General features: G+C 56.6%; 1 protein-coding gene across 8 annotated transcripts in view; it reads right to left on the bottom strand.

Moving 5' to 3' along the window:
• KCNAB2 (potassium voltage-gated channel subfamily A regulatory beta subunit 2) overlaps positions 1–20224 on the bottom strand; it is a 111914-nt gene that overhangs the window by 4978 nt on the left and 86712 nt on the right. For 5 of the 8 annotated variants that reach the window (XM_008975727.5, XM_063602135.1, XM_063602141.1 and 2 more), the window contains exons 6-14: positions 14101–14180; positions 11114–11158; positions 8740–8784; positions 7219–7262; positions 5791–5877; positions 4960–5004; positions 1782–1867; positions 824–944; positions 643–737 (exon numbers count right to left, since the gene is read on the bottom strand). In XM_008975727.5, coding sequence (XP_008973975.1) covers positions 643–737; positions 824–944; positions 1782–1867; positions 4960–5004; positions 5791–5877; positions 7219–7262; positions 8740–8784; positions 11114–11158; positions 14101–14180 — 648 coding nt within the window. The remainder of the gene's footprint in view (positions 1–642; positions 738–823; positions 945–1781; positions 1868–4959; positions 5005–5790; positions 5878–7218; positions 7263–8739; positions 8785–11113; positions 11159–14100; positions 14181–20224) is intronic. The other 3 variants (XM_008975728.5, XM_057299890.2, XM_008975724.6) reach the window with 1 other exon arrangement.

Consider the following 20224-nt stretch of genomic DNA (forward strand, 5'->3'; position numbering starts at 1 on the left):
AGGATTGCAGGGCCTCCTGGAGGGGGGCCCTGACCTTGCCATGGGATGGGAGGAGTCGGGGGCCAGGCCATGTTGCCCTGGAACCCAGGGCTGTGGGCCCCAGTGCTGAGACTGCTGGCTGGACAGACTTTCTTGGCCTGCTCCTTGTTCTCCAGATCCTGCAGTCTGGGGACCCTCCTGAGTCCCCATTCGGAGGTTGTGTGGTGGGGAGGGGCGCCTCTCCCAGGGTCACCTCCATGTGGCTTTGCAGCCCCCATCTCGGAGCCCAGGCCCAGGGGTCTCAAAGTTCTGAATGCTGGGCTGTGGTGGGGGGCAGAGGTGGGGGGATGTGGTAGGGGGTAGAGATGGGGGGATGTGGTGGGGGCAGAGGTGGGGGGATGTGGTGGGGGCAGAGGTGGGGGGATGTGAAAGGGCCTCTCCACTTGGACCTGTGCCACAGGCTGGGCAGCCCCTCTACACATGGGATCAGGCCAGAAGGGGCTCCATGTTCTCACGCCAAGGAGCCCGCCCCCAGCAGACCGAGGTGGGAGCAGCTGCAGCTCCCGGAATCCCTGCCCAGCACCAAAGCAGTCGGCCCAAAGGTCCTACCCGTCCAAAATGCCTATCCCCTGCCCGTCCCTCCCCACCAGGCTGTTCCTTCACCTTCAAGGAGGCTCTTGAGTAGGGTGGGATGCCACTGTCGTACTTGCCAGAAACAATGCCACAGGCCAGAGGGGACCAGGTCATGGCGCCCACTCCTGAAGAGGAAAAGCAGGTGGAGTCAAGCCCTGGGCCTGAGAGCAGGGGTGGGGTGGGGCGGGGCGAGGGGCCCGAGGGTGCCCACCTATCTTGTGGAACAGCTCCGGCAGCTGCACCTCCACTTTCTCACGCTGGAACATGTGGTACTCAGCCTGCTCGCAGATGGGCGGGGTCAGGTTGAACTGCCGGGCCACGGAGTAGGCCTCCTGTGAAGGCAGAAAGGGACCCCGAGGGCCCTTGCCTGTGAGCAGGCGGGGGGCTGCCGGGGCAGCCAGGGAGAGGGCACCAAGGTGTCCCCGGAGCAGGCTGGCCCAGCAGCTGCAGCCCGGGCTCCCCACTGCTCACACTCATAGCTTCCCTGGGAGCCAGGGAGGCCCTGGTGAGCTGGGAAAAGGAGGTGGGTGGTGGGACCCCCAGGCCGGAGGGTCCAGTTATGAGCAGCCCAGGCTCTGAACCACACAGCCTGGATGTTAATCTTGGCCCAAGCTGTGTGACCTTGGCATGTTACTGAACCGCTCTGTGCCACAGTGTCCACATCTGAAAAATGGGCTGCCTGCGGCACTCACCTGGTAAAGGCACCGGTGAGGATTGCATGTGAGAGGGTCCCTGTGAAACCCTTGACCCTAACAGCACCGGGCACGTCTCAGGAGCCCAGTGGAAACAGCTGACGGTGTTGTCACCCCAGAGTGCTTGCTGAGCTCCAGGGCATCTGCTAAGAGCTTCACACTGGCTCTCTCAGGGACTCCTTAGAATGGCCCCATGGGGGCTTGCCTAGCAGATGTGTTCTACAGGTGGGTAAACAAGCTCAGAGATGTTAAGCCATTTGTCCAGGGCCACACAGCGCTGGGATCCATGCAGAATCCCCGTCTGCAAGGCCTACAGACATAACCACCACACTCCACCATCCTGTCCCTCCCTTAGCACCCAGGCATCGGTGCAGTTGGGACCAAAGGCACAGACCCCGCCAGAGCTTTGGGGTCTCCATACGCAGCCGGTGCCGGGAGTCTGTGCCTGGACACACACATGCTGCGCGGCCACCGTACCATGATCTCCATGGAGCTCCAGCGTGACGTGCCCCAGTACATGGCCATCCCCTGGTTGATGACGTGGGTCATGGCGCGGACGGTCTCTGTCGTGAGAGAAAGGGAAACCGCAGGTGGGGGGCAGCCAGGGCTCAGGGCCAGCCTCGGGACATTCTGCAAATACAGGCAGGATGCTGGGAGGAGGGACAGGGGCTGCGAAGATGTCTTGCAAGCAGTGTACTTCCTGGCTCTGAAGTTGGGTGTGGGAGGGGTTTTTTGGGATGAAAGAGAAAAGTGAACCACAATCCTAGAAGTTGGTCGTGAAAACAATTTCCCCGACTGGTTACAGGCCTATGGAAATGTTGAAAAATGGGTTATGGATGGACCGTGATGTTTCTATGGTAGATTAGAGGGGACAATCAAAGAATGTGGCTCTGGACTCTAGAACTGGAGGTTCTCTGGTCTGGGGAAGATTCGAGGGCCCCGATCACTCAGGAAGGACCAGGTGAATGCATGAACGTTACAGTCAGATTGGCGGCAGGAGGGACATGTGTTTTTGCGTTTCTGGTCTCCTACTTCGGGCTATTCCAAAGTCTAATTGGAACAGAGAGTGGGCTGGATAAGGAGATGTGGCAGGACCTGGGGCGCCATATGGTCCCGGAGAATAGGGCTTCGGGGCTGAGCTCATGTTTCCTGTCATGTCCAGGAGACTGAGAAGTGGGCGTGGAAAGCCTTGTAAGACCATGGCCCAGGTTCTCAAACCAGCCCAGCACCAGGCCAGAGTCCCAACCCGCCTGTCCCCTGGCAAGGGGTGGTCCCAGGGCCACAGGGTTCTGGGTGCTCCTCCTGTGAGGGGCCAGGGCCTGGAGTAGGACAGTTTCGAGGCTCCATGAGCCCTGGGAACAACCTGAATCGTGGACGGCAGAGACTCCTAAGGCCCTGAGGATGAAATCGCGGAGACTCCACGCTGGCCTTTTAAAGAAGAGAGGAGGGACCCTCGCCCCAGCGACACAGTGGATTCTTCCCAGTATTCAAAAATGTTTTTGAGACATAGCAATCTGCTCGTTATAGCTCCCTCTCAGCCTCATGGGGATATTGTGATTTTAAAAACAGAACTTGGCGTCGAAATTTCAAATTTCAGAAGCCTCTTAGCTTTGCAGGGCAAGGGACTATGGCGCTAGGCTTCTCACGGGTCGGATACAGTGCTTGCAAGTTCGACCGCCAAAGGCAGTGTGGGAGTGAGTGGGAGTGCAAGTGTTTCTAAAAACAGCAACAACGTTGACCCTGGAAAAGCCCTGGCTCTCCCTCAGTGCCTGCTTGTCCTTTGCCCATGCTGCGTGGAAGCTGAGGTCCTGAAAATGCTGGGAGTGGGGCTGATGGGAAGGAAGGAAGGATGGAAGATGCTGGGTTTGTTCTGCAGGCTCCCCCTTGGAATGGCAACGAGGCCACAAAGTGGCAGTGCTGGCTTCCCGTCCACTTCTGTTTTGGGGGTCGCTCCCTGAGTGCCCCTTTACTGAGGTCCACCCTGAGCAGAACCTGGGGCCTCCTAAAGGCTAGAGCTGAGGCCACTGGGGTTTCTGGAGTGGTGGTTTCGGCAGACTCACCCAGGACCCCTGGCAAACCACCCTTGGCTTCCACGCTTGCAGGCCCAGCCCTGCTCTCTGCTTACTTCCAAGGTCAGAGGTTGTAGCTCCTGGGAATCCTCTCTGTCCCCTCCTGGGGGTGGAGATCTGGGAGGGAGTCTGAACTCTCTGGGCCACCTCCCTGGGCCACCTGCTTTAACTGCCAACACCGATAGACCCTCGGGAAATGCCTGGTTGGGAAAGTTTGAGGAGAACCTAGAGGGTCCCAGGAGAATCTCTTACTACATCCTACCCAGGTCCGGGCTCCTGGCCTGGCCGGCCTTGTGGTTTTTTAGAAACACTCTCGGGGCACCTGTGAGCATGCAGCATCAGTTCCCGATTCTTCTCAGCCAAGGCTTAGGTCCACATGCCAGACAGAGGGAAGCCAAGGCCCCCAAGGCCAGCCCCGTTCCCTCACTCTCCCTCCCCGGCAGCTGTCTCAGGTCTCCAAGGTCCCAGCCAGTGAAACCGCACGCTGCCCTGCGGCGCCCCTTCCATGCAGTGATGGAGAGACGGGGCTGACGGGGCAGGAGCCTCTGGCTGTCCTGAGGTGGGGAGTCTTAGGCAAAGGCCCCTGGGCTCCCTGGAGGATCTGGGCAGAAGCAGACTGGACAGGGAGCCCACATGAGGGAGCACCCTGCACTTGTGCCCAAGTGTGATATCAGTGGCCCCAGACCCAGGGACAATTAGGGACAACTGTCCTTCACCTCAATATTTAATGGGGTTGAACGGAAGTAGGAGGACTGAATCCTTCTAGCTGCTGCCAAAACCCACAGCATCTCCTGCCGCATCACAAATAATACATGGGGGTTCAGGTGGCAGCACCAGTTGGCAGACAGGGGCCCAGGCCCAGGGAGACCGACACCTGCCCTTGGGGTGGGGTCCTGGGGCCGTTAGCTGTGGGGAGGGCAGAGAGACTGTGCGTGGCCAGAGGGCACCCCCTGGTTTCAGAAGGCTGCCGGCTCCTGTGGTTATTCTTTCAGGAGGAAAATGATTCCACGTTGATGGAGCGCTTTGGCAACCTGGTGAGAGGGGACACGCAGCCAGCATGCCGTCCGAGGAGCAGCGTGCTGTGGACCAGGCAGCGTGACAAGCCAGGTGATCTCTGCCTCCAGGAGAGACAGGAGCTTAGCAAACATAAACCATGGAGGAGCTAAGACTCGGTGGGGGGCCGTGTGTTCTGGGGTCCCTGATGGCTTTGCTCCTTGTGGAAACCTGGTCTTCCCCAACCCTTCCCATGGCACCATCCAGGGTCAAGGCTCCAGGTGGGGATCACAGCATCCTCAGATCAAGAGGACCCCCGGCCGCCGCGGAGCTCAGCAGTGCAAGCCCAGGGGTGGGGGCCATGCACGGGAGGAAGGAGGAACGAGGGGATGGGGGGCTGGGGGCGAGGGGCTCCAACACCACTTTGCTTTTCCTTCACTTGCAAGGTGTTCTCATAGGGTGCTCTTTCCCCTCTTTATGCATTTTATGGAGAAGTTTCTCATGGGGTAAAAGAATCATGTAAATAAAAATACTGTCTCATAAAATGCAGCTTGGACACAGAAGTCAATAGTCAGGCTGGGGGCACTGTGTACCTTCTATGATGAATGTCCTTGACTTGGAGGAACTAAATGGGTCCCCTGGTGATAGAAGAAAGATTTAAAGAGACCAGAGTTGATAGCTGGGAGCACTGAGAGGCGTGGCACGACGAAGGCACAGCGGGGAGGCACAAATCACCGTGCAGAACACGCGTTTAGTTAAAAAGGAAAAAAATATATCAACACACGCACGTGCGTGCTGTATATGAACAAATAAAAAACAATAACTGGAACACAACTTAACTTTCAAGTCCCTGCAGCAGCAAAGCACACATGGAAAGACGCCTGTAGCAGGAGGATGGGGGAGCGGAGGGGGCTGGGATCGCAGGAGTAGAAAGAATAAATAACGCCAAAGTAACCAAAACCGATTTTCAAAGCGCTGAATGCTTCTTCTCCTCTATGTAGTAATTTATCCCCCAGAGCAAAAAAGTCCCCCCAAGCTTCCCAATGGATGGTGATTGGAGAGAACACTGCAGTCGGAGTCCCCACACTGCGACTTCACTTAGCTGCAAAATAGCAGCCGCAGAGGGGAGGGGACAGTTCCACTGCGGCTCTGACTCGGAGGGCGGATCGGCTGGGTCCAAAGCCAGGACAGGGACTCAGCCTGGAGGTGCCGGGTGCACCTGGCGAGGGGTCTGCAGCCAGAGGCTGGGCTCACCCCCTACTGAGGGGAGGCCTGCCCCCTCGCCCCCCACCCTGGACCCGGCCTCCTCTCACGGCTCACCCGGGTGCCCAGCAGGGCCCATGCTGGTGGCCTCTACAACCCCAGGTTCAGACCCTTCAGACCCCGCCCAGGTCTAACCGGTGGCGCCGCCGCAGACCACCTACCTTCCATCGGGGTGTTGGGGTCCGGGCGGTTGGCAAACACCACATCCACGTACTCCAGCTGCAGTCGCTCCAGGGAAGCTTTCAGACCTGGGGGAGGACCGGGTGGGGGGGCGTCACTGCTGTGGCTCCATCTCCACAGGCACCTGGGCCCATCCATGCCCGGCTCAGGGAACAAGAGATGGAGAAGAGGCCTCTGGCATCTGGAAGCTTCCGGAAGCTGATGGAGGTCGTGAAATGCCACGGCAGAGGTGGGGGCACATCCCACAGGGAGTGGGGGGATCTTCCCTTCAGGAGGACGTCGGGGGACCACAGGCCACGTGTCCTTGACTAAATGAAGGGGAAGCCCCTCCTCCCTCAGACAATATACCCTCCTCTGAGGCCACTGTGTATTACAACAGGGAGATGACTTTATCTATCACATGTGGAGGGAGGGCTACACCTGCTGCCCGTCCCATCAAAGGCAATAGTGTCTATGGTTGGGCGTGGTGGCCCATGCCTGTAATCCCAGCACTCTGGGGGGCCAAGGCAGGCGCATCACTTGAGGGCAGGAGTTTGAGACCAGCCTGGCCAACATAGTGAAACCCTGTGTCTACTAAAAATACAAAAAAAATTAACCAGATGTGGTGGTGGGCACCTGTAATCCCAGCTACTCAGGAGGCTGAGGCAGGAGAATTGCTTGAACCCAGGAGGTGGAGGTTGCAGTGAGCCAAGATCGTGCCGCTGCACTCCAGCCTGGGCAACAAGAGCAAAACTCCATCTCAAAAACAAAAACAATGGCAATAGTGTCTAAAACACCCAAGCCACCCGCTGGTGCTTAGAGCAGCTCAGGACACACAGCCGGCAGAGTGAAACGCTGGGTTGGGGTGGGGAGGATGGGAGTGGGTGGCTTGCCCCGCCAGGTGATTTTCAATGGAATGATCTATTACCTCGAAGAAAATGAACACGGACAGGAAAGGCATGAAGACAATAAAGATACAGCAAGAGCCAGACACCCCGGTGCCTTGCTCCGGTGCCTGCGAATGCTGAGCCCCGGGCTGTGTGGCGTGCACCTTCTCCTGGGCGCTGCGGGCATCCCAGCCACCCTCGCCGGGTGCGCTCTTACTGTCCCTATTGCACAGATACTGTGGCAGAGGCATGGGGCAGGGTGCCCCCTGCTGAAGACCCACTCGGCCAGTGTGGGGCCAAACCTGGATTGAAACCCAGGCTGGTCTGTGGTCTGTGCTCAGCCAACGGGCTGCCCTCGTTCCCTGCAGGGTCCCGCTGTGCTACCTGGGTGGAAGGAGAAGGTCAGGCCAGAGCACCAGGTGCCCCGGGATTGGGCCCTCAGTGGGTTAACTGGGGGGGTCGGGCCCTGTGCTGCCGTCACTTTGGCCTCCGAGGATGATCCCACAGGTGTGGGGGCCCTGAGGTGCCCAAGCGTGTCCTCACCTTCGATTATGTGCTTCCTGGACAGGCCTCGCTCTGTCTCCGCCCTGGAAAACAGGCCGACCGCGTGTGATGTCGCCAGCAGTTTTGGCACCCTGGCCCCTCCCAAAAAACGTTTATGATGCAATGTTAGACGCAAAAACAGGGTCAGCAAATGCCGTGTGGAGTCGGATTCCACTTTGGGGGTAGGGACCCGAGGCTACAGGGCTGAACTCCCAGAGGCCCAGGGAGAGGCCTGGTCACAGGGCTCAGAGGGGAGGGGGCAGCAGCAGGGGGTGGGGGGCTTTGATTTTCAACCTAACCCATCTGTTTGATTTGGACTTATTATTATTATTATTATTTAATTAAGAACACATCAGGCTGGGCACAGTGGCTCACGCCTGTAATCCCAGCACTTTGGGAGGCTAAGGCAGGAGGATCACTTGAGCCCAGGAGTTCAAGACCAGCCTGGGCAACATAGTGAGACCCCATATCTTAAAAAAGGACAAATTAAGGCCAGGCATGGTGGCTCACGCCTGCAATCCTAGTGCTTTGGGAAGCTGAGGTGGGCAGATTACTTGAGCTCAGGAGTTTGAGACCAGGCTGGACAACATGATGAAACCCCATCTCTACAAAATACAAAAATAAAAATAAAAATAAAAATAAAAAAATTAGCTGGGCATGGTGGCATGTGCCTGTAGAACCAGCTACTTGAGGCAGGAAGGTCACTTGAACCCAGGAGGTTGAGGCTGCAGTGAGCTGGGCTACTATGCCACTGTACTCCAGCCTGGGTGACAAAGTGAGACCCTGTCTCAAAAAAAAAAAAAAAAAGAGAGAGAAAAAGGACAAATTAGTCAGGCATGGTGGCACATCCCTGTAGGCTGAGGTGGGAGGCTCGCTCGAGCCCAGGAGTTTGAAGCTACAGTGAGCTGTGATTGTGGCACTGCGCTCCAACCTGGATTACAAAGCAAGACCCTGTCTCAAAAAAATAAACAATAAAAACAAAATAAAAATAAAAAAAAAGAATGAATGAATGAATCGTAGTTATAATTCCTATGAGCCCAAGTGTGTCCAGCCCAGAAACTACGGAGCTAGACACTTGGAGACCTGCAGGGGTGACAGGCGGCCCAGGGAATTTGGAGTGCTTTGGGGGTTTGGGCAGTTCACAAATTTTCTGTGTTTTCTATAATTTTTATGATGTTACCATAGTGACCAGGAAAAAATAATCCATGTGAGTAAAAAGAAAAGTTAAGCGAGGTTTTTGTGGCAAACTCAGCCACAGCTTCTTTTCTGGATTTGACGTCCCTTAACAGGGACAGGCACCAGGCATAGCTGATGGCTGCAGAAACACCAGCTCTGCCCCTGCTGGGGACAGGAAATGGCACTGGGCCGGGGCCTGTCCAGGACAGACCCCGACCACTCTCCCTTCTCAAGGAGGACTGTCCTCCCGCCACCCCAGGAGCCTTCTAGGTCAGGGGTCTCTGGGGAGCACGGGGCCGTGGCTGCTGGGCCGGGGCTGGAAGCATCGCCAGCTGTTGCACCTACTTTCCGCCCCAGAAGATCTTGGTGGTGATGACGAGGCTGGACCGCCTGCGGAACAGAAGAGAAAGAAGGGGTGTGATAAGCCCGGCCCCTGGGGGGTCCTCCTTCATCCCCGACATCCTCATCTCTCACACAGAGGTCCTGAAAGCCCTCCCACCCAGGAGCCTGGGGCATGAAATGGGCACTTCTCCATCATAGGATGTGTACCACGTGCCCAGCCGGGGTGCGTGGGCTCCTCATGGAGCCAGGAGGCAGCCACCGAGGCAGTAACTGTGAGTCAGGCAGTGGGAGTTGGACAGTGGGGGGCCTAGTGTGACCGGAGCCCGGAGGAGATGCCTTCCGCCCAGGATGTGGGAGGGGGGCCTGGCTCAGGGAATATGAGGGGCGCATGGATTTGATCCAGGTAGAGGAAGTGGCAAGAGCCAAGGCTGGAGGAGGCCGGGTGTGGGCCAGGGGGCAGGGGCGGGCTCTGGGGGGATCTGGCAGGAGTTGAGGATGGAAAGATGTAGGTGGGAGGCAGGCAGGGAAGCTCTCTGCAACGTTCCCTACAGAATGTGACACGTGTTGCAGAAAATCTGTGTGGGACGGCCTGGTCGGGGTAACTTGAGGGGCACCAAGGGAGGGAGGGGAGGCATAAGGACGGCCTGGTCGGGGTAACTTGAGGGGCACCAAGGGAGGGAGGGGAGGCATAAGGACGGCCTGGTCGGGGTAACTTGAGGGGCACCAAGGGAGGGAGGGGAGGCATAAGGACGGCCTGGTCGGGGTAACTTGGGGGGCACCAAAGGAGGGAGGGGAGGCATAGGGAGCCCAAGTGTGGCCAGGCCAGTGGGGTTCTGGGTTTGAGTAGCTGAGGCAGAGAATTCTGAGGATTTGGGCTTGAGCAGCGCGAAGGGAAGTAATTCGTTCTTCTGCTCTAAGTCCACACAGGACAAATGCCCATACCAGTGGCTTTGTCCTGGTGGGATGGGGGATAATGATGGCCCCTCCCAGCCACGTTTGACCTTGACCCCTCCCAGAGGAGGGAGTACTTCCCACCCAGGGGGTGACAATGACCTCCTGGTGCCCCATGGCTGAGCTTCTTTCCCACCTGGGTCCCGGGCTGCTCAGGGAAGCAGCTCACGAGGCTGGAGTAGGAGGCCTCCTCTGCCCCCGAAGCATCGGCCACAGAGCTCTGGCAGGGGCAGCGTCACCTCCAGGAAGAGGGATCACCCCACACCACCTCCATGCACATTCGCCAAAGACGTGATCAGGGGATTTGCTAATACGTGCAATTTCCTTTAATTACGGGGTGAGGAGGAATTTGTTTTGGGATCAGAGTTGCCAAAAAACAAACTTGATGGGACAAGAGGAAGGGGTGTCAGGAATCCATGGGGGAGGGGGCGGGGGCTCCCCCTGGCACTGGGATTCTGAGTGGCATTTCGAGGGGAGGGAGGAGGGAGGCCCAACTTTATAACTGCTTCTGATGTTTCTGAAAATAAAGATGCATTTATTAAGGAACAGGGCCCTGGGGCTTGTCAGCACCTTCAGATAAAGCTGTGTCCAGGGGTCTGGGGAGCCTCAAAATGTAGGCAAGTGCTCAGCCCAGTTGGTCCCAAGGTGGGTGAGGACCTTGGCCTGGGAAGGGCCCATAGGCTCCTGGGAGAGAAGGGTGGATGGCCCCCGATCTGCGACCTTTGGGCTCCATCACACCCGGGGACCGCTCCCCGGTCTGTGCTGGAGGGGACCACTTCCCAGAGGAGTGTGACACGTCCCGCCCTGAGCTGGGTGGGTGATTTACAGACTTGGGGCCACTGACCCTCAGGATAGCCCTGCCGGAACGGTCCCACACACACCCTCTTACAGATGGGAACAGTGAGCTCCAGAGAGGCTGAGACGCCGCGAAGGTCCTGTGGACAAGGTGCAGGGTGGGATCCAACCCCAGGCCCCCAAGCTCTCTGAGCCACTCCCCTCTCTGGCCCCCTGGCTCCCCTGACCCTAAGTGCTCCAGCCAAAGAAGTGGAAGGGCTTTGCACCCACATCTTCTGTAGCAGCACGCCTTTGCTGTACCCAGGCCCGTTCTCACGCCAAGCTCTTTTTGGCCTGACACTTTGCAAGCAGGGACCCTGGTGCTCTGGGTCTCTGTGGATGAGTTGGGACAGAGGCGGAGTGGGCAGGCTAGGGTGGGGGTGGACAGTGTATTCGGCCTCCCTTCAACTTCTTTCTCAAGCAGAGTCACCTCCTCCTCTTGGAGAACTGAATTTTCCTCTCCACTTCCCAGCAAGAAAGATGTGGGGACTTGCGGGCCTTACGACACTGCACGACAGGCCGACGAGGCTGACCCTGGGATAGTTCGCCCGCACCCACCCCAGGGACAGACCGCAGAGAGCAGGGCCGTTACCTCCATCCTTTCTTCTTAATGATGTTTCCCAGTACCACTTCAGCCCTGCAAAACAAGACACCGAGCTCTCATCACAGCCAAACAGAAAAATCAAACCCAGACCCACTGTGGCCACTGGCCACTTGGTTCCCTCTGTGAAAATGTCACTGGGGCCAGAGAGCCAGGCTGTTAACACCCGCCTTGGCTCAGTAGCTCATTCCACAGACAGGGTTGGCCCGAGGGAGTGGGAGCAGCTGTGTTATTGCCCCCCACTAGGATGGCTGTGGCAAGTTCCCCTGCAGACACGTGTCTAAGCAGTGGCGGCCCCAGCTCTCACAGAGAAGGAAGGAGCTGCTGTCGAGCATCCCATTTCCTAGTCAGCTGAAAGTTCACCAGGGAAAATGCCTGGCAACATTAGGTGGGCAAAATTTCCAGAGAAGTATCTTGTTTTTTTTTTTTTTTTTTTTTTTGAAATGGAGTCTCGCTCTATCACCCAAGCTGGAATGTAGTGGCGAGATCTCGGCTCTCTGCAACCTCTGCCTCCTGGGTTCAAGCAGTTCTCCTGCCTCAGCCTCCCAAGTAGATGGGACTACAGGCACATGCCACCACGTCCGGCTAATTTTTGTATTTTTAGTAGAGACAGGGTTTCACTATGTTGGCCAGACTGGTCTTGAACTCCTGATCTCGAGTGATCCGCCCACTGTGGCCTCCCAAAGTGCTGGGATTCCAGGCGTGAGCCACCGCGCTGGGACAAGTATCTTTTTTCAAAGGTAAATTATTCATCAAGTCACGCTCTGTTTTGAGAGACAATCAACATGTACTCAGGGTCAAGGGCTGGATTTCCAGCAGATGTGCATGCTTGTGTATATGTGTGTGTATACATGTGTGCATGTGTGTGGGTGCACGTGTCCCTCTCATTTCCTGCACTGAACGGCAGAGTCAGATGCTAGGCGGACCACTGTCTGTCCTGTTTGGCATCACTGGGTCCTGCACCAAACTCAGGCCAGCTGGGGGCATGGGCGGCCATCCCAGCCTTGCCTGGCACTGCAGCACTGGATTAACTTTGAAGAACTTTCTGCTTGTAGCAAAATGTTTCTGAGCAAAACAACAGACGGAGAATGATCCATACTCTGTGCTACATTCCAATTATAAAAGCGCCTGAGTCATCCACTCAGAAATAATGGGCTCTGATTTGCAAGCTGTTTAGCATGCGCTCTGAATGCTCCTCATTTATGGTCAAGACACACAGAAAATTCACTCAGCCCTAGGCCTCTTCCTTTTATTCCTTGGTCCCTGATTTGGGGATCAGGAAAGGAGGAGGAAGAGAGAAAAGCTAGCAGTGATCTCTGGGGCAGAGGAGCAGCAGACAGTGAGTTATCTAAGCCTGTGGCTTGTGGCTCTGGCTGTGATTTGGTAGGACTCACATCTGTTCGCGGGACACAGAAATCCTGCAGCTCTCTGAGAAGCGTGCAAATTAGTGTCAGCAGGAGAAGCAAGGGGCCTCGGGAAGATATGGGTTTGGCCCCCTGCAAGCTGCCTCTCAGCCTCCCCCAAACTCCCCAAAGCAGTTTCTCCCTGCCTATCCCCGGCACGCAGCTCCCAGCTCCCCTGTGAGGGCACTGATGGGCGTCCACCGGGGGCTCAGCTCTGAGCTGGACAGAGGGACCGCAGTGGCCGGCCCAGGAGCAGAGGGCAGGGGATTCCACAGAAACAGCGACCTGAGGGGAAGCTGCTCCCTGACTCCCCGGTCTTCTGGCAAGCGGCTTCCGAGAGGCCCGAGGCTGCCGGAGACCCAGGGAACTTGCCCAGCTCACCAGCTCTGGGTGTCCAGTTAAACAGGGGAACATGGAAACTGCGAGTGACAGAGGACGGAGTGTGGCTGCTGTGACATGGGGTGTGCCCGGCCTCATCCACGGAGGCTGCACGGAGCTGCCTCCCACACATTCTTCAGGGCAGCATAACCCAGGCCAAAGCAGGCAGCGAAGAGGTGGGGGGCTCGGGACGGGAGGTGCCTCTCGGCTTGGCATCTGCACTGGGCTTTTTGACCTCAGACCCCTCCGCTGGGCTCATCTGTCTGGAAAGCGGTTCACTTTGATGGGAAGCTGCTGCCAGTATGGAGGGAGTGGGAGGGGGCTGTGCCATCCGGAGGGCCAAAAGGGCTGCAGATGGGGGCTGGAGGCGGTTTGAGGGTCCCAGAGGCAGCCCCCAGGGCTGTGCGCTCCCCAGGCTCTGGCTGGGAACTTGAGCAGGGCCCAGCTGGGTTCCCTGCCGCCGGGTGCTCTGGGCCCCGCTGCAGTTGCGGGTAACCACCCAGGGCCCACGAAGCAGCTGCGGGCCAAGCAGCTACGGTGCACAGCAGCCCAGGCCTGCAGCCTGCCCGGCTGATGGGAACTTGGCTGGCCCCAGGCAGGAGGGGGGCAGAAGGAGGATGAAGAAGGGCCAACAAATGATTTCACAAACAAAAGCTGACTTCTGGAAACCCGATGCAGGAGAGTGGATGATTTGATTACAGCCAGTCTTTAAAATTGAAGCCAACAGCCTGGCTGAGGAAGGCTGAGCTTTTACATAATTGAGCAGGAAAGTTCACCGCCAAGATGGGAAGTGCTCCCCACAGCACTCGGCCGGAGCCTGCCCTCCCCAGCTCTGAGGCCCTGCAGCCCTAGTTGCACAAGTGAGACATGAAATGTCAAAATGTCAGGCACATCAGGAGAGCCCAGGACAGCAGCTTCATCGCGCCTCTCACCCAGCACAGCATCTTTGGCACCAGAGGGACTGTGGTCCCCCTGGTGACTCCACGGGGAGTTTAGCAAGTGACCAGTGTCCAAGTGTTCTGCAATTCCAGCCCCATGAAAATAGCACCTCCTAAAGCCATTCAGAGTTTAAAAATGAAAGCAGGGTGCAAGGTGCATTTGTGAGCACTCTTGGGAACGCGAGTGGCAGGAATCCCTGTAGCTCCAGCTCTGCCCAGGCATTCTGAACCACTTTTTCCCATGTGAAAAGACACGTACTTGCCCGCTGCGTAGACTTCTGCTGTATCGAAGAGGTTGATGCCATTATCATAGGCCAAGGTCATGAGCTGCTCTGCCATCTGAAATGAGAAAACCGACACTGTCCTGCCAGCCGGGGGTGGGGCCCAGAGGCTCTGGAGCACCACCCTCTCGGCCTGGGAGGCCTCCCCGTGTCCAGGCCCTGCCCTCCCGGGCCCGACAGGCTCCCCTGTGGGCTGTCTCCTTGCCCTCTCCTGCCACAGGACAGGGATGGAGGCAGCTCTCAGTAACAAACCCATTGAGAAGAATAAAGAAGGCAAAAGGAATGAAGAAACAGCCAAGGACTGTGAATTTCTTGAGAGCAGGGACCCCATCAGTTGGGGTCATCACAGGGCTTAGCACCTGTACTGGGTCGAACAGTATCCCCACAGAATTCATGTCTACTTAGAGGCTTAGAGGTGACCTCATTTGGGAATAGGGCCTTCTTGAATGTAATTAGCGAAGATGAGGTTGTACTGTGTTAGGATGGGTCCTACACCCTATGTGACTGGTGATTTACAAGGAGAGAAAATGCAGACACAGAAGTCCATGAGACTATGAAGGCAGAGACCAGAGTGACACGTCTACAAGCCAAGGACTGTTGGCAACCCCCAGGAGCTGAAAGAGGCATGGGGGGGACCCTCTCCCGAGCCTTTACAGGGAACCTGGCCCTGCCAACACCTTGGTATCAGACCTCTGGCCTCCAGAAGGTGACAGAACGGTGTCTGTTGTTTCAGGCCCCCAGGTTATGTTACTTTGTTACAGCAGTCCTAGGAAACCAAGGCAGTCCCCAGCAGGGGCTCTGTGGACGTTGCTGGGATGAGTCTATGTCCTTAAAGCCAGGGCAGTGTATTCAGTTATATCTCATTGAATCTTTCCCAGCACCTGCACATGAGGACTGAATTGTTATTTTTGTAGATGGAGCAACTGACATCCCACAGCTGGTGCATGGTGGGTGACATCCATTCTGGCCTCTTGTCCAGTGTTTCTCCAACGGCACATACTCCCGGCCCTGAGCGGCACTGCTGTGGTGGTGGCTGCCTCATGGGCAAGATCGATGAATGACTGCCCGAGCTAAATGCGCTGTGCATCAGACTTTGCTCCATGGCTGCTGTCAGGAAGCGATTGTGCTCCATGAGCAAAGAACTGGTCGTGGGGTGGGACTCATGGAGTGAGGGGAGCCCCTCTGCAAGTGACAGCTCCCTCCAAGAGGCCGGAGAGAAAGGTGCCCCTGAGCTTCTGGCTCTCGGACACGGCTGCTTCCCTCTGAGTGTCACGCTTCCCCAGGTGCGGCTCAGAGCACTGGGCCTCACCAGCAACAAGCCCAGCGTGGGGTGAATAATTCTTAATAACCCTCAAAAACCATAGGACAGAAAACCAGCCAGGGGTGGCTTCACAGGGCTGCGTCTCTCCTTTCTGAACTCAGAAGCCCTTGTGGTCAGGAGGTACGGAGAGTGAGGACGGAGTAGCCACCACTGGGGGGCACCCATGGGAGAAGGCCCATGCCCAAATGCTGCACGTGGGAAGGCGGGCCTGGTGCTAGAGATCTGCCAACTTCTCAAGAGAAGCCAGAAAGGCAGCATGTTTGTGGGTGGGGGGTGTATGGAAATCTGGCCGGCAGCCTGGCGACGCTGGCACTCATCCCCAAACATCTCAGACACTGAAATACAGCACAGCTGAAGCTGAGCCCCGGTTAGTGAGCGGCTGTGATTTGAGTCAGGAAGCCCGGGGGTGAGGCCGTCGGTTTTCAGGATCCACCTGCTGGGGCTCCGTTGCTGTCTTCCTGCTGCAGCTCAACTGCCCTGAGGTATCAAATGCATCCATGCATCAAATGCATCCGCTGCCCGAGGGACCTGCTGCTGCCCCCCCAGCCTCCTCCTCCCGGGTGTGTCCACCCAGGGAGAGCCCAGGAATCTCTCCCCACCTCTAGCACTTTCCTTCCCAGCACGAGGGCTCCAGCACGGACAGACGGGTGGCTTGTTCACCTGCTCACTGCTTCCTCCTCGTCTTCCTCCTGACTTTTCCCAGATGCCTCCCACATCCAGGCCCAGGAGGAGAGAGCCCAGGAGGGCCCGGTGCGCCGGGCCCCGAAGGGGCTAAGTCTGTGGTTAGGGCACTCACGCTCCTGCAAGGGCTTCTCAGAGGAGGGGACCCAGGGCTCCGTTTTCTGTTTTTGTATTTCAGACACATGTATTTTCTTATCCCCCATCTTTCTTCCAGGAGGGGTGGCACACTACCCATATGTTTCTGCACTTTGATTTTTTCACTCACAATACATCCTAGAAACCAATCCACACCTGCTCATGAAGATCCCTTTCATTCTTTTTGTTTAATTAAAACATTACTGCATTTATCAAAGAGACTTTAAGTTGTGGTAAAATACATATGATGAAATTTACTATTCTAACCTTTTTCAAGCATAGTTCAATGGCAGTAAGTACATTCGCATAGTTGTGTAACCATCACCACCATCCATCTCCCTGTCATATTCCTAAACTGAAACTGTACCCATTGAACAGTAACTCCCCTTCCCCGCTCCCTGCCTCCAGTCCCAGCACCCACCATTCTCTGGTATTTATGAATTTAACTACTCTAGGCACCTTAGACAAATGCAGTCACACCGTGTGTCCTTTTTGTGGCTTGTTTCAGTGAGTGTAATGTCCTCAAGGTTCAAGGTTCATCCAAGGGGTATCACATGTCCAGAATATCCAAGACTGGGGTTATTTTTTTTTTTTTTTGGAGATGGAGTCTCATTCTGTTGCCCAGGCGGGAGTGCAGTGGCACGATCTTGGCTTGCTGCAACCTTTGCCTCCTGGCTTCAGGAGATTCTCCTGCCTCAGTCTCCTGAGTAGCTGGGACTACAGGTGCATGCCACCAAGCCCAGCTGATTTTTCTATTTTTAGTGGAGATGAGGTTTCACCATGTTGGCCAGGCTGGTCTCGAACTCCTGACCTCAAGTGATCTGCCCGCCTCAGCCTCCCAAAGTGCGGCCGACAAAGACTGGGTTTTGAAGGGTGTTTAGGAGTTTGTCAGGCAGGCAAGGAGAGAGTGGGTGGGGGAGGGGCACTCTAGGCCCTGGGGCTGGTGTGGGCCAGGGAGGGCAGCCTGCGGCAGCATCAGCTCCTGGGAGGTCTCGCTCACCTGTGCTCAGGTCAAACCCTGGGGAGCCCTCCTTGACTAATCCTCCCATCACTGGAGCCTGAAGTTCAGCCCCTGCCGCGGCTTCCCCTGCAAATTAGTCCAGAATCTGACCCGTCTCCCCACCTCCACTGTGCCCACCCTGCTCTGAGCCTCCAGCGGCTCTTGGGTGGTTTCTCACAATAGCCTCCTAGCTCTCTGCTTCCATCCTCTCTCCCTGCACCTTCCCCAGGCAAAGCGTGGTCCATGGGCCAGCATCAGCATGAGATCAGAAATGCGGCCTCCCAGACTCCACGACAGCCCTGCCACATCAGGATGTGCCTTCCGAGTACATGGGATCGTGCACACGCTGAACTCTGAGACACCCTCATGACTCGCCATTCCCAGTGCAGCAGCCAGGGCGAGCCTTGGCAGACCTTTTAAATCAGGTCAAATTTCCTCCATGCAAAAGCCCTCCAGGGGCTTCCATCTCGCAGAGGGTCAAAGCCAAAGTCTCCACCAGATCTGCACCCTGACCCCCGACTCTATCCCCTGCATCCCCTTCTCCCCAACACTCGACCTTAGGGCTGTGCCTTGGCTGTCCCCTTGGCCCCCGAAGGCTCTTTCTCTGGACCACCACGTGGCTTCCTTGCTCACTTCTGCTTCCTGACCACCCTGTCGTCAGGACCCCCGCCCCCCTGCCCTCCTTTTTCTACTTTCTTCTCTGCAGTCAACTAAATAATGGTTCTCCAAAGGTATCAGGTCCCTGGAACCTGGGAATGTGACCTTAGGTAGAAAGAGGGACTTTGCAGATGGGATTAACGTGAGTACTCTGCAGTGGGGAGAATGTCCTGGCTTAGCTAAGTGGGCCCTCAGTGCCATCACAGGTGACCTTATGAGGATGAGACAGACGGAGACTGGACTGACAGAAGAGGAGGACGGAGAGTATCCACAGGGGCAGAGACTGGGGGATGCGGGCACAAGCCAAGGAAGGCCAGCAGCGCCGGACGCTGAAGAGGCCGGGAAGGGTCCTGGCCTGGAGAAGGGAGCCCGGCCCGGCTGACTCCTGGACTTAGGCCGGGAAAGGTCCTGGCCGGGAGAAGGAAGCCCGGCCCGGCTGACTCCTGGACTTAGGCTCAGGGGCACCGAGTTTGGATCTCTGGACCCCAGAGCTGTGAGAGAATACGTTGCTGCTGTTTTCAGCCGCGCATTGGTGGCTATTTGTTACAGCAGCCACAGGCAGCTCGCACCCTCTCCACAGCATGCTGTTCGACCACTGGAGACGGTGTCTTGCCTGCCTCTTTACCCTGTCGCCCTCTCTAGAAAGACAGTGACTGGGAAGAGGCTGGAAGCAGGCAGGGAGCTGGCGCTAGGCAGGGGCTCCGCAAGCCTGAGGCGGGGCCCCGGATGCTCCTGGCTCTGCTCTGCCCACTGGGAGGCCTCCCACTCCTGCTCATAGACTAAGAACAAAGGGCTCGGCGCTCTCCACTCCGGAGCACGGTGGCCCTGAACACACCTGGCTCCCTCCTGGGAGGAAAGCCCGGCCAATCACAGAAACCTGTGGTCATCACAGACCCCCGAAGGCGTGCAGACAGCCGGATCAGCAGGGTCCGGCACTGCAGACACCAACCCTAACCTCACCTGTCCCTCAGCAAAAACGAAGCCACCATACAATTCCAGCTACATCCAGGGTGGCGCCTGGGATTGGCAGGACCAGAGGCAGGAAAGAGAGGGAGCGACTCACGGCACTGTGGGGCTCTGCTTTCTCACTATTTTATTTATTTATGTTTTGACGGCTATGATTTTGCTGTACTTTCTCTTCCAGGTTTTTCTGCCCTTTCCCTAGAAAACTGCAGCTCTACTCCACAGACTGCTGTCTATGCTGGCTGCGTTCTCCATTTGCTGTCACGGGCCTTTCCCATGCTGTTCTTCAAAACATGCTTTTCTTTTTTTTTTTTTTTTTTTGAGATGGAGTCTCGCTCTGTCATCCAGGCTGGAGTGCAGTGGTGTGATCATAGCTCACTGCAACCTCCGCCTCCCAGATTCAAGCAATTCTCCTGCCTCAGCCTCCTGAGTAGCTGGGATTACAGGTGCCTGCCACCATGCCCCGCTAATTTTTTTGTATTTTTAGTAGAGATGGGGTTTCACCATATTGGCCAGGCTGGTCTCGAACTCCTATCCTTGTGATCCACCCGCCTCAATCTCCCAAAGTGCTGGGATTACGGGCATGAGCCACCGCCCCTAGACCTAAAACATGACTTCTAAAGCCCTCCGCTCTGTGGCTGCATCCTGGTTCAGTTTACGCAGCCTTTATGTTGTGACTTTTTGGTTCCTTCCAGTATCTGGGTCCCAGACACTGAAGTCAGAAGGAAGCTCAGGAGACATACAGGCCACCTCCCTGTCACCCTCATCTGGGGGGACAAGGAATCTGTCCCTACCCCAGTACGGTTACCCCACAGCTGAGCACTGGCCGCAAGTGTTGAGGCAAAGAGCACCAGGTGGAACCCCCTGTGGCCAGTGGCCAGGTGAGACCCCTGCACCTGTTTATAGCCAGAGGCTCAGCTTCCTTGAACTGGGAATAGCACCTGCCTCCCTGGGTTGATAGAGGATTAGGTGAGATAATAAGTGTAAGGTTCTCAACCATTACATCTATTAAATTTTTATTGTCCAGCTTGTCTTGAACACATGCTTCTAACGGGGAGTGTGAGGCCACAGAAAGGGCACCTAACAATGGGAGGGCTGGAGACCTGAAACCACCATGGTGGCTCTGACAGGCATTACGTCATTTTAGGGTTCCTAGTGTGGTTTGATCCCTTCATGGGCTCCTGTGAGCACTGGCTGAGAGTGTGATGGTGTTCTACAAACTGTGGACTCTGCCCTGTGCCATGTGAGGGTGGCTGTCATTCCTGCCTCACCAGGTGGTTTGTTCCACCCCTGGGCAAGCTTTCATTTTGTCCCTGGCATGGCATAGAACTGGGCTGAGCAGTTC

Source organism: Pan paniscus, chromosome 1, assembly GCF_029289425.2.
Source record: "Pan paniscus chromosome 1, NHGRI_mPanPan1-v2.0_pri, whole genome shotgun sequence".
NCBI classification, from domain to species: Eukaryota; Metazoa; Chordata; class Mammalia; order Primates; family Hominidae; genus Pan; species Pan paniscus.